Genomic DNA, 13,823 nt, shown 5'->3' with positions numbered 1-13,823 from the left:
ACATGTGAGAGGAGAGAAGCAGGTCCTAAACAGCTGGAGTCCATATACAGTATCAAAAACTACTTGAAGTTGTTGGGATGGTCACACCCTACGGTGTGGGGGTTTGGGAAAACCAATCCCCAACACTATGTAAGAGAAAGTTTGGAAACAGCAGCTCATAGATGGACAGGATTTTGTGGTTCATTTCAGATCGTGTTCAGAGAGAGTTAACTGGAGTAGCTGCTGAGACAATGGTGCGGGGGTTTCATTACTTAATTAACTGGAGTTTAGATTTTTTGTTCTCCTGAAATGTCAATACTGTCCTTGGATACATATCCACATGTTTCCGTCCACACTGTTTGCTCCGGTTCTTTTCCCAACTGTTACTATAAATACCCATTCGTATATCTTTATACATACATCCAGCCTGGCAGATACAGGAAAAATCTGAGCAGGGAAACCATTCATCTGGCATTGACCTGCTTGGTATGGATAATCCTACCAGAAATAAAAATTTCTAGTGGTATTTGTGCTCCAGGTGGCTCACACCAAGCAACTGAGCACAAGTTTTAGATTTCATCACCTAAAATGTCTCTAAAAGTTAAAAGGCTTACCCAAAAGTTACTGCATGATAGTGTTAAAGGACAAAATATGGTTATAAACACAGTCTGCCTCACCTCATTGCAGGAGGATTTGAACGAGTGGACAGGATCGCAGTCGCAGCGCTGGCAGCCCGTCCCGCTGGTGAGGTTCCACGTATCTGGAGCGCAGCGGTCGCAGTGCTGACCGACCACGTTGGGCTGGCAGGGACACTGGCCACTGCGCTGGTCGCACTGACAGTCATCGGGGGACGAACAGGCATAAGGAATCGTCCCTACTGAATAACACGTGCACTCTGCGGAGTGAAGAAAGAAAGAAACAAGAAAGATGCACCGCAGAATTATGGGAAATTTACTGGCTAGATGGATATTTGAGATCTGTCTATGTTTGTTAACATAGACTAGCTGCTTTTACAGCAAGAAATCAGCAAGTGTTTGTAGTCAAGTCGCCAACTTTAAAATTACAAGTGACCAAAGCAATCATGAGGAGGATTTGGTGCAGCACCTTCTTTGTCCAATATCCAATTCGCTATTTTGGATGTGACGAATTCTCAAGCAATGCTCGCAATATGTCACACAAGAAACCACAACAGACTCCAATTTTAAAACGTCCACCTTTACATTTTGACATAAATTCTCTGGTAAATTGAACTTCTGCGGATTTAACTATTCCAACAGTCTGGGTCCAGTTTAGCTGCTTTTGACTGCTCCTTTGTCACAGGGGGTTGCTACCTGATCCAACCACAAAGGGGATTTGAGGCTCTGGCTAGAATCAAATCAGCAACCTTCTCGTTACCAAGTAAATATGCTAACCACTCTACCATTAGGTCCAAATGTATTCATGATGATCACTTTTGGATACACAAAAAGAAGATGGCAACGATCCAAATGCTAAACTCAGAAAAAAGGTCGTCCACAATCCAATGGCAGACACTACTTTGACTGTGTCTATCTTTTAAATACAGTCTATAGCACAGGTGTCGAACTCCAAGCCTCGAGGGCCGGTGTCCTGCAGGTTTTAGATGTGTCCTTGATCCAACACAGCTGATTTAAATGGCTAAATTACCTCCTCAACATTTCTCAAAGTTCTCCAGAAGCCTGGTCATGAACTAATCATTTGATTCAGGTGTGTTGACCCAGGGTGATATCTAAAACCTGCAGGACACCGGCCCTCGAGGCCTGGAGTTCAACGCCCCTGGTCTATAGCTGGCGCTGAGCTTACATGAAGTGGGGGACAACATTTTTTCGTCCCAAATGGTCAGACTAACTTAGATAAAGTAAAAGCTAACGGCCATACGGTACCCAAATTAGGACGACATCTTGCCAATTTACTGATACAACTACTACAAAAGTCAGAGGTCACTGTAATCACATGCACCAAGACTGGGAGGATGTGTACTGGCCTCCTTCTGGCTGTGGCTACAATTATTTAGCAGGAAAGTGAAACCGGCATTACACACAGGAAGCACTAACAAATATATTTTTGGATAACAATAAATATGATGAATCATGTTCAGCTGTACTCACTCCTGCAGCTCTGTGTGGTAGCATTGCCATAGTAACCCAGTTTGCAGTGCTGGCACCCGTCGCCCTGGGTGTGGTACAGGCATTTGAGACAGGCGCCGGTGCGAGCATCGCAGGAGTCCAGGTCGTGCATGTCGATGTTGTTGTTGCACTGGCAGGGCATGCAGCGCCCACCGGGCACCAGAGGATTCCCAAAGTAACCCGGGGCACACTCGTCGCACCTGACACCTGGAAGGGATGCAGGAGACAAGTCAGCTGGTATGGTATCGTACATGAGACCTCAAGTTTGTTGCTTTTCTTTTCCTCTTGAATCTAAAGATTGAGGTCTGGCACGCTAATTACAGACTACTGAAGTGTGTTTGTACTTGTGATGAGCGTGTGACGTGAAGACATGTTGACAAAAACTGCACCTGAGCCCCGCTTACATAAAAACAAATCTGTGAAGTGTTGTGTTTACATGCCTTTGTATCCGCGGCCGCACACACACACCAGCTGATTGGTATTAGGCAGAAGGTAACAGCTGTCCGCAAACTGGCGTCTGCTGCGTGGCCCATCAGGACACATACAAGGGCGACAGTATCCGCCTGAACCCAGCTCTGGGTCACCATGGTAACCGCTCAAACACCTGGTAGCAGAAGAAAAGGTGTTAATGGATCCTTCAGTTTAGATCTGGAAGGAAAAGGTTAGTAAAAATCAACTGTTTCTGAGAGACACCTGAGTACTGAAGAAATGTCTGCCCAAACTGCAACGTCCCATATAGCTGCATTCATATAATTTTGCCTTAAAATTACATCGGATAGACTCAGTTCAACACAGGAGAGAAGGAGCTGGGTTTGGATGGGTTGCAAAGCGGCTTGCAGATCCACAACTCCAGCACTGTGCAGTTTTCCTCAGACAACTTAATAATAATAATAATAATAATAATGATAATAATAATAATAATAATAATAATCTTTATAAGCCTCTTTCTGCTGCTCAAAAACTAAATAAATAATATAAAATAAAAATGTTGCCATCCATAACTGAACATTTTGATTTATTAACTAGAAATTTCAGGATTTCTTTATTTTCAGGTCATTTTCTCAGAAGTTTGAGTTAATAGGCCAAATTCTTGAGATAACAACCTGAAACTTTAAATTATGAACGGCAAAAAAAGGAAATGGAAGTTTTATTTGAAGTGTCTTCATCACTAGCAGTGTTACGCAAGAAATAAAAACCCAAATGAAACGTTTATTCTTTTATTTTCAACCCTGTAATGCCAAGTGTGTCATATTTGATGCGTAAGATTTTGTGAGTTTTTTAAGATTTCTGCATGATTGGAGTGTTTTTTTCCCTAAAAAAACGGAATAAAATGCACAATTAACTTTTCTAAGCAATGAAACTGCACAAGAATATATAAATTTCATTTCTAGAAAATAGTCTCTGTAAGAAGGTTCAATAAACACTCACTAATAACAGTGTTTATAACCCATAAACACGGTCAAATTGAATTTTCTGGTAATTCTTTAATGGTTCAGGGTTTACAGGGATAAATGACAGAAAACTGAATTAACTGAGGAAGTCAGGTTTTTTGTCCTGTTCTTTTTGTAACTGATGCTTGTGCTTATTGTTCTCATCTTTAATTCAAATTTGACAAATACTGTGGGCTAAGAAATGCTATCTTCTGCTGTCCTTATATGTTGCCACCTTTTTTTTTTAGACATCTACACTCCTTTCCACACATTGGGGTTTAATGGTTAAATCTCCCTTTTTCCTTGACCAAGGAAATGAGTTTTGAGGCCCTTGAAAAGCTATTATACTAATTCTTTTATGTTGAATCTCTATAATATCTGTCTCTACCTCACTAGTATTAGCAGATTTAAGCTACCACCACTGCATCTACATTCACATCCTCACCTCTCGCAGTGGTGTCCGGTGGTGAAGTCTCTGCAGCCCTGACACTCTCCAGTCTGAGGGTGGCAGTACTCGCTGTGGCCGTTACACTGGCACGGTCGGCAATGAGGGAAGCCCCAGAAGCCCGGCAGGCAGTGTGAACACTGGCGACCCGTGGCCCCTGAAACACACTCGCAGTGGCCGGTGGCCTCGTGGCACAAGGGGCTGACAGAGCCCAGAGGGTCACAGTTACAAGCTGTGGGGGTGAAGGGATTAGGATTAAAGAAAACATTTAAACTGAAGATGAACACGTCGGCATTGAACTTCAGCTGCACTCACGTCTGCAGCCGGCGGGGCCGAACAGGAAGGTAGCCGGGGCGCAACGGTCGCAGTTCCTGCCTGCGATGTTGTGTCGGCACTGGCACTGACCGCCACTGGGGTCACACAGGGAGCTGAGTGAACCCTGAGGGTCACACTGGCAAGCTGAGGGATGAGATTGGAGGGGAAAGGTGATGAGAGTGGAAGCAGGAACAATTTTTAACATCTTCAGATTCTGAAGATGAAGATGAACTACACACCCATGGCTCCTTTGTGCAGCAAGGCAGAGGCACTGAAGATGTACTGTTTACAGATGTCGGTCATGGGGCTCTTTATGATGCTCTGGCTGTTCTCCAGACATCGATAGCGCTGGAACGTATCCCATGCTTGCTCTCCCACGTCTCCGTGGAACATTTCTAGCTCTCTGACACGGGGCATCAGCACCACCTTTAAAAACAGAGAAGAGCGTAAGGAGCTACTGAGGGCCACTATGGACCAACAGTTGGAGCTTTCACTGGCTTGGAAGGACATGAAATGTTCCTAAAGCAACTGCTTTAGAAAATGAGTGTCCGTGGTCTTAAGTTTTTACATTTCAAGAGAGCCGTACGATCTGAGCAGGACAGGTCCTGGAGTACAGGCAGGACCTGTCTGAACAGGTGTGTGTTTGTGTGCAAAGCCACATACCGAATCGATGAGTGTGTACGGGTTCTGGACGGTGCTGACTGACGAGTAGAGAGGCAGATTGAGTTGGATCGTGTAGTTCAGCCCTTTCTCAAAACACACCGGCCTCACCAGCAACACATGTCTGAAACACACACAGAGTTAGTTTATGTGTCTGTGTGAGCATGTTCAGTGTACAGTAAATGAATGTTTTACCTGGATCCAGGTGGAAGAGAGATCGACTGCTGGTCTCCGCTCTGGAAAGAGTTACTGCAGTGACTGGAGTAGTTTGGAGGGTTGAAGACGGGGCGCTGCACTTGGATGTTCACCTCCTCCCATTGCTCCGGTAGCTGTCGACAAGCAAACATACATGTGGTATTCCTTCATCGTTCCTCCGTCTTTGTTTCTGTTTGAGTGTATTTATTCAAATAAACTGTCCATAGGCTACCCTGTGTCACATGTTTCATGAAAAAGAGATAGTTGGCATTCAGGCAAAGTTTTTCCCAATCTTCTGTCCAACTTTGGTGAATGAATTATTGCCCTAGTTTCTTGTTCTTAGCTAACAGGAGAGGTACCCGGTGTGGTCTTCTGCTGCTGTAGTATTCAGACATGCTCTTCTGCATACTTTGGTTGTAACGAGTGTTTTTTTTAAGTTACTGTTGCCTTCGACTTGAAACAGTCTGGCAATCCTCCTCTGAGAACTGCCGCTCACTGGATGTTTCCTCTTACTCGGACCGTTCTCTGTAAACTCTAGAGATGGCTGTGCAGTGTACTGCTGATCTCAGTAGATCGACAGTTTGTGAAATACTCTGAGAAGCTCGTCTGGCACCAACAACCATGTCATGTTGAAAGTAACTTAAATTTGAGCTTCAGCAGGTCATCTCGAGCACATGCCTGACTGCACTGAGTTGCTGCCATGTGATTGGCTGATTAGATATTTCTCTAAACAATGGTATTCCAGTTGGCAAACAGCTGTCACATACTTCATATTTATCAACACTTATTGATGAACTAGATAACTCAGGGTTTATGTAGAGAATATTTTCATTTAATTAATGACGGAAAGGACAGGAGATTGACGTTTGCACGAGTTTTCTGCCTGTTTGTCTGCCTGCTCAAAAGATTACGCAAAAATATTCGACCAAACTTTAGGAAAATGTTCAGTAAAGAAAGAAACCATAAAAAGTTAGTGACAAAGGTTCTTTCAAAACGCCATGGAGCAATAACCGACTCTGAAATATGCAAATCATTTGTGTTACCTGTGGCTCATAGCGTATAAGGATGTCATAGTCCATGGACTCGGGAATATTGTCGATGCTGAACTCTAGATAGGTTCCTTCTGGCACATTAACGAAGCCCATACCAGTCCACGTAGGACTCCGACCTTCAGGATAGGGCCGAGGTACCAGCGTCACGCCCTGATGGGGAAACAAACGTTCACAAATCTGGAGGGAAAAAAAAGCACCACAAGTCGATGTGAACACACTCACAGGGCCGCGCTTGGCGTCCTCTGCCTCGTATATGTAGTGATCCAGAGCCATGAAGTAGTAGCCGGACTCGACCTGATCGCAGCGGCGCCCGAACATGTGCTCCCTGCACACACACTGTCCTGTGTGAGGATCGCAGCTGTGGAGAGATGGCAGGTCGGAAAAAGAAAGACAAAGTTTTACACATCCACATGCTTAAACTATTTTTTTCCTTGTTTATAATTTAATGAAAATGGTGAGATCTTCCATTAATTTCATTGCTTCCTGTTAGACATCTTTCTTCTTTAGAGGCAAAACAGCTGCACATCTTTCTGCAGGAGCTGTTCTATTTAATGGTCAATGGTAATCTCTTCTTGCCTCCATGTACAATTGTAAAATGTATTTTAATAAAAAATAACTAATATAGAAACATGCATCTGTCTAGCATAGACCTTCACTTTGGTTAAGAAGTGGCCTGAGTCACATGCAAACAGAAACTTCTGGAGGTGAAAATATGCAACCATAAACTGCAGTTCCTAACCTGGCCACTTGAGGCTGTCTTAAAAAACAAGCCAATCCCAAAGACACAAAACGCTTTACTTTACAGCAGTGAAAAAGCCTGTTTGCAGACTTATATGAAAACTGCTTTATTGGACATTTTTCCAAAAATTAAGGGTCATTTTATGCTCAAAACATTTTTGTGATGAAGGAAACATTTGGTCAGCTGGCATGAAATGACCCACTTACCTGTCATATTACTAAAACTAAACACAGATGTTTTTAATATCATTAATTACACCTACTCATTGTTGACAGCCCCGCCCTGGTCACAGTCACATGGTCTGCAGCCATCCATGTCATTGGACAGACCCCAATGCTGTGGCTGTAAAAGCAGAAAGCAGATGTTTATGAGTAATAAGCGCACTAAGGCAGAGAGGAAGGTATCCAGAGTGAGCGTGGATCCGTACCCGACACTGATCACAGTTGTGTCCTTCGACGAGGTGTTTGCAGAAGCAGCGTCCTGTGTCTGAATCACACGGCTTTCCTCCTGGCAGCATTCCCAGCGGATTACAGGTACAAGCTGCCAAAACGCAAAACGAAGCAACAGGATAAACTGCATCAGCCTGTCTGACTGTAGTTACTGTATGTTTATCTATACTGAGTATGTTTGTGTCTATTTTCATTTGAAGTTCTGTGGTATTACTATGATATTTTATTATTATTGTCTTCCTCGAACCAAATCACTTCAATTTTTTTATCCTAAAATTCCACAAATGTACATATTAACATGCTGAAATTAGGGTATATTTAATATACTATGATCTATTTGAATTTTAAAATGTAGAGGGACTTCTCTATAGATTATACAGGAAGTAAGAACTTTGTGCTGCATTATTATTTGCACAGCGGATGGATTCACATGTGTGATTTGGCTGATTTTGCACAGGATGCCCTTCCTGATCTAACCTCCCATTCATCTGGATCTGGGACCATCGACATATTTAGAGTTTTCACCAACATACCAACAACCTTAACCTTAGTTTAAGGTTTGCTCGGTTTTTCAGGCTTTAATTACGAATTAACTCACTTTATTTTGTAGCATTTTGTTTCCATCTCCTTGTGTTAACCTTTGCTTTAATATGATTTCATAAGAAAGCGTATAATCTGACTTACGCAGGCAGCCATGTGGCCCTTGTCCCAGCCCGTAGTGTCCTTGTCTGCAGTGGTCGCAGCGCTCTCCTTCCACATTGGCTTTGCACCGACACTGACCTGAGATCAGCCCGGCAATCACATCTGTCCTCGGGTCACACAGGCCACCCTCCAGAGAACCGGAAGGCTCGCAGTTACAGGCTAGAGAGAAGAAAAAGACATTAAAGAGATTAAAAAAGGAATGGACACCAGTTAGTGCACCAGGAAAACATTCAGCGCCTTAATACACAGTATAAGGCTCAATATGCCAAAGATATCAAAAATATATCATATGTAGCAGGATGTAGTTTGTAGCATCACTTCTGATATCACTAAGGACAATTTAGTAGATTTTTTGCAGCTTATTCCAAACTTACAAATTCTTTACTCTGATTTTATAACAGATGTTTTCATGTTTTCTCTCATGATAGACTGAACTGCGGTTGCGTAGCAGTGACCTACGTTCACAGACGTTTGGGTCCCTCAGGTTTCTGCTGGGGTGCTGGTAGAAGAACGGCGCGCACTGCTCGCACTGTCGGCCCAGCGTGTTGTGCTGACAGTCGTCACACACGCCTCCGCTCACGTTGCCGGACGCCACGTACACGGCCAGGTCAAAGTGGCACGACGTGGAGTGCTGGTTACACTCACACTCTGAGAAAGAAGGAAAGTGAAACGTAGACTTTGAGTTTTCTTTGAAAACAGAAGAGCACATTTCCTGTTCACATTTTCAGTGTTTTCATAACTTTACTACCAATTAAAAAGTTTACATCCATCCATCCATCCATCCATTCGCTTCCGCTTATCCTTTTCAGCGTCGCGGGGGGCGCTGGAGCCTATCCCAGCTGTCATAGGGCGAGAGGTACACCCTGGACAGGTCGCCAGTCTGTCGCAGGGCCAACACACAGGGACAGACAACCATTCACTCGCACATTCAAACTTAGTGGCAATTTGGATTATCCAATTAACCTATCCCCACAAGTTGCATGTCTTTGGACGGTGGGAGGAAGCCGGAGTACCCGGAGTGAACCCACGCAAACACGGGGAGAACATGCAAACTCCACACAGAAAGACCCCAGCCTGATGATGGAATTGAACTCAGGACCTTCTTGCTGTGCAGCATTTGGGGCGATCGTGGCTCAAGAGTTGGGAGTTCGTCTTGCAATCGGAAGGTTGCCGGTTCGAGCCCGGCTCCGACAGTCTCGGTCGTTGTGTCCTTGGGCAAGACACTTCACCCGTTGCCTACTGGTGGTGGTCAGAGGGCCCGGTGGTGCCAGTGTCCGGCACCCTCGCCTCTGTCAGTGCACCCCAGGGTGGCTGTGGCTACAATGTAGCTTGCCATCACCAGTGTGTGAATGTGTGTGTGAATGGGTAAAAAGTTTACATTCAATTAAAATACGCAAACCATTTTTTACCCCTGGAAGTTTCACTGCTTCCTTTATGATTAAAACATTATCCTACACATATCAATTAAGCGTTCTTTGACTGTCAGTCTCCCTGTTCGCTGTCAGTACTGTCATCATGTTTGTGGAGATCTTACTCTGAGTTTAAAGAGCTGAGAGCTGTAGACAGACTTTTCCATGTTTGTGTTCTTACTCTTGCAGGCGTGGGTGTTTCGTCCCTCAGCAGGCCTCCAAGGCAAATCGTGATAAAAGTCTTGGCAGCGCTCGCAGTTCAAACCCTCAGTGTTGTGATTGCACATGCACCGGCCATGGACCTACACACACACACACACACGCACGCACACATATACAGTAATAGCTTATTACTGATTTAACCACCACAAATGTCTGATAGCCAAATATATTTGTTAATATCAGTTTATTAAAATATACGAAGCTGAATCAGGTTTCTTCAGCACTGAAGTGCTTTTTTAACATTTCAGGCTTGACAAAATTATTATAGCCTGGTTCTACTGGAGGTTTCTTCCTCCTAAAAGGGAGTTTTTCTTTCCCACTGTTGTCAAAGCACTTGCTTGTAGGGGCTCATCTAATTGCTCGGGTTTACTCTGTTTTCCTAGCCGTATTTTATGGTCTTTAGCACACAATATAAAGTGCCTTGAGGCAACTGTTGTTGTGCTTAAAAGAAATGAATTGAATTCACACACCTTCCTCGCATCATCTCATCCCCAGTGGTAAGATTTCTAAGAAAAGTCAGAATTCTGAAATTAAAAGTCAGAATTCAAAGATTAAAGTCAAAATTCTGACAAAAAAGAATTCTAAAAAAAAGTCAGAATTCTGAAATTAAAGTTAGAGTTCTGAGAAAAAAGTCACAATTCTTAAAAAACAATTCGGACAAAAAAGTCACAATTCTAAGATTGAAGTCAGAATTCTGAGGAAAAAGTTGGAATTCTGACAAAAAATAATTAATTAATTTTTTCTCAAATTCTGACTTTTTTCTTTGAATTCTGCTGAAGAATTCTGACAAAAAAAAATTCTGAGAAAAAAGTCAGAATTCTTTTTTTGTCAGAATTCCGACTTTTTCTCAGAATTCTGAGATTAAAGTCAGAATTCTGAGAAAAAAGTCAGAATTCTGACAAAAAAAGAATTCTGACTTTCCCCCCAGAATTCTGATTCCAACGTTTCTGACTTTAATCTCAGAATTCTGACATTTTTCTCAGAATTCTGGAAAGCAAGAAAAAAAGATGTGCCCACTTTTTTATTTTCCCGTGGCCCTAATCCTCTTCCGTAACTCACTGATAAACACCATGAGATCCAATTTATTAGACTTATTGCATGCTTGTTTCATCATTAAATTAATTCTTTTAGGTTATTACTTTGTGTCATGGTCTGCCTGAGCAGAATAAGTTTAAATTAGATTTAAAAATGGCAAAAATGGTGTTTCTCGCCTTTTCTTTATATGCCTGTGTGACGTACCATGCCCTCTGCACTTGTTGGCGCTCCATCAATTGGGGCACACTCGGAGGCGTGCCCATAGCAGAAGCAATTTCCCCGGACGACCATGTCATAGAGGGCGTAGTAGTACTTATCCTTCACCTCGTCGCTGGAGTCGAGCAGGTTGTCACCCAGAGTGTGGAGCTTCATGAACTTCGCCCTGAGGTTCGTGATCTTCAGCATGTCTGTGTACACACAGGAATGCATTATTAAAATGGTTACACACGCACACACACACACACACACACACACACACACACACTGTTTTACAGGGAGATTAGTATCTCGCCCGCAGACATCTGTGAAAGTGTTTCATTAAATCCAAAGCATCTATGTTTCAGTCAGGATCACTTTCATCACATTGAGAATATTACTATTATTAATATTGTTATTATTATTATTATCATTATTGCATCTGCATTGAACAGTATTGTGTGGGATAAAAATTAACACAGAAACAATAAGAAAAAGAGCAACTATATTTTAAGTGGGTTGCAAAAGGCTTGCAGAGGCAGCAGAAGCTGCAGACTGGCTAAAGCTAGCCAGTTGGTGCACCCAACGTAAGGTTACTAATGTACCAGAGTCCAGTTCTGTTTGTTACTAATGCACAAACAGAACTGGCCCTTGAGCGCCAGAGTTTTAAACTTTGTGGGAATATTTGTTTATTATTTAAAGTCTTTGTGTTTTCAGGTTGTAGTATCAGTATCAGTAGGTGATTTCCTGTTTTATTTTGACATTCCTCAGTTTACTTCCCTGTTGTTTTTCAATATGTGTTCTAAAAGTCTGGATTTCTATTTTTGTTTTCTTGGATTTTTGAACGGTTGTTTTTTTCCACCATTAAAAGTGTGCTTTCTGTTTAACCCGTCTCCCTGTAGAGTCTTGCTTGTGAGTCCAAATTCCTGCAAACTATGACACATTGGCCCCACGTATAGCGCTCCAGCCTCCCACCAAGAGAGTCTGAACTAGGACTGACCCTTCTTTTGGAGTTTGACTCTTCTCCTGCATGAATTTGCTCCAAGAGCTCCAGTTTCCCCCGCTGTGTTAGGTTAATGCTGCCTGTCTTGCCTGCAACATACTCAGAAGAGATTCTTCATCACAACCCTTAAAGTCTCAAACTGTGAGTCTCATTCCTGTCCATAAAGGCTCAGTGATGTCCTGCTGTGTTAAGTGCACAAGGGCATTTTGAGCCCTTGATACACACGCAAGTCTCCTTGACAACACAGCACAGTTTATATCACTGTGACATTAAACACAAGGTTTCAGGGGACAAATTGCATGTGCTTTATTTATTTAATTGAAGTTATGCTCAATTCTGAAAGTTGGACAGAAATATTTCCACTTTTTCCCTTCCCTCCATAAGACCGGAGGCGGAAAGATTTACAGATAAAATGCTCAAGTTTCACAGCCATGAAGAAAGTGAAAATGCAAACTACATGGTCCCAGACCGCAGCAGTTGTTTGACTCGAAACAATTTTAACCTCCACATTTCTACTTTTCTTTTACTCAAAATTAACAGTAATATTTTTTTAAATTTCACTTTCGAACTAAATTAAAAAGAAAATGCTGATTCCATCAGCTTAAAGTACTAATAGAGGACCTGCTGAAACTGTACCAGAGTCCATGAACGAGTCAGTATTTTGGTTTTATTTCTTCTCACTGATTTCAGAGTTTCTGAGCGTGAGGATACCGCCGCAGTTCCTTACACACCCACAGCGGTTACCATGTACTTAACATGAGCCAACTGCATGTGTGTGCGATCAAGGAACAGAGGCAGTGTGTGAGGTTACAAAGTCCAAGTTGCTTCCACCTGAGAAATTCTTTCCAGTGTTGGTCCTGTCTGATCTCTGACGCCTGCAGATCTGCTACAGGTAGCTCAACAACTGCTGACTAAAAGAAATCATTCTGGTATCCTTCTGTGGTACGTTCAGAGTCTCACTCAGGTTAAATCTTTCATCAGTTTCATATTGGTTTTATATAAGTTTCCTGTAATCTGGTACTAATTTGATATAAAAGAGTGGCTGCATTCAATTAAGTAATTTCGGATTAACCAGTTTTATTAGTCAGAGATGCTGTGACACAATCATCTAGCCATCACTTGTCAAACTCGCTCAAATCCTTACACTTTCCCATATTTCCTGCTTCTAAAACATCGACTTTGAGGGCAAAATGTTCACTTGCCCCTAATTTATCCCACCAGCTAACAGGTGCTGTGATGAAGAGATGATCACTTTACCTCTCAATAGTCATGATGTCAGTGTAAGCATATTTACAGCCTGGTTTCTGCCAGGATTTTTTACCTTCTGAATGGTAAAATTACCTGCATTGATTAGATTTTTTTCCCCTCAAACTTGGCATGAATCATCTATTTACTCATATGAATCCATTTCAGATTTTAAAAGAGAAAGCTTTATCTTAAAGGGTCACAAAAGTAAATGTTTGAGTTTCTAAAACCAGAAGCAGCTCACTCTGTATCCTTGTGCTGTAGGGGTCGTCAATGTCAAACGCGGGGTCCAGCACTCGAAAAATCACCTAAGAGACACGAGGGGGGAAAGGTAAGAACTAAAAATATGGAAAAGTTTGTTTTCAGAGGGAGGGAAAAAATGCAAACACAAACTAGCCTCTCCCTCAGTGGATGGTTCGATATCAGAGTAGCGGGAGTCGCAGATGATGTCGTCCACTCTGACCATGGGCCCGGTGAAAATGCCAGGGAAGGTCGAATTGCAGTCGTAGGCAAAGTAACGATAAACCTGCCACGATTTTCCGTTGTCCATGGAGCGCTCGATCATCATGGCAGCCGGCCGAAACGTCTGCAGGCAGATAAAGAC

The 13,823-nt window shown here is 42.7% G+C and overlaps 1 protein-coding gene across 2 annotated transcripts in view; it reads right to left on the bottom strand.

Moving 5' to 3' along the window:
* The window catches only part of lamb1b (laminin, beta 1b), a 31,064-nt gene that overhangs the window by 9,425 nt on the left and 7,816 nt on the right, over nt 1–13,823 (bottom strand). Inside the window, exons 5-22 of one of the 2 annotated variants that reach the window (XM_085437842.1) lie at nt 13,617–13,805; nt 13,464–13,527; nt 10,981–11,183; nt 9,701–9,821; nt 8,570–8,758; nt 8,093–8,269; nt 7,387–7,499; nt 7,222–7,301; nt 6,443–6,578; nt 6,212–6,370; nt 5,169–5,302; nt 4,977–5,097; nt 4,553–4,739; nt 4,314–4,457; nt 3,999–4,230; nt 2,564–2,727; nt 2,106–2,330; nt 657–874 (exon numbers count right to left, since the gene is read on the bottom strand). In XM_085437842.1, coding sequence (XP_085293968.1) covers nt 657–874; nt 2,106–2,330; nt 2,564–2,727; nt 3,999–4,230; nt 4,314–4,457; nt 4,553–4,739; nt 4,977–5,097; nt 5,169–5,302; nt 6,212–6,370; nt 6,443–6,578; nt 7,222–7,301; nt 7,387–7,499; nt 8,093–8,269; nt 8,570–8,758; nt 9,701–9,821; nt 10,981–11,183; nt 13,464–13,527; nt 13,617–13,805 — 2,856 coding nt within the window. Of the gene's footprint in view, nt 1–656; nt 875–2,105; nt 2,331–2,563; nt 2,728–3,998; nt 4,231–4,313; nt 4,458–4,552; nt 4,740–4,976; nt 5,098–5,168; nt 5,303–6,211; nt 6,371–6,442; nt 6,579–7,221; nt 7,302–7,386; nt 7,500–8,092; nt 8,270–8,569; nt 8,759–9,700; nt 9,822–10,980; nt 11,184–11,971; nt 12,487–13,463; nt 13,528–13,616; nt 13,806–13,823 lie in introns of those variants that run through there. The other variant, XM_085437843.1, reaches the window with a different exon arrangement.

The sequence above is a fragment of the Copadichromis virginalis genome, linkage group LG17 (assembly GCF_057382275.1).
Source record: "Copadichromis virginalis isolate Kocher_CV1m ecotype Utaka linkage group LG17, C_Virginalis_male_GT1.1, whole genome shotgun sequence".
Taxonomy (NCBI): Eukaryota; Metazoa; Chordata; class Actinopteri; order Cichliformes; family Cichlidae; genus Copadichromis; species Copadichromis virginalis.
The sequence above is the reverse complement of the archived record's forward strand: the minus strand, read 5'-3'. Positions and strand labels throughout refer to the sequence as shown.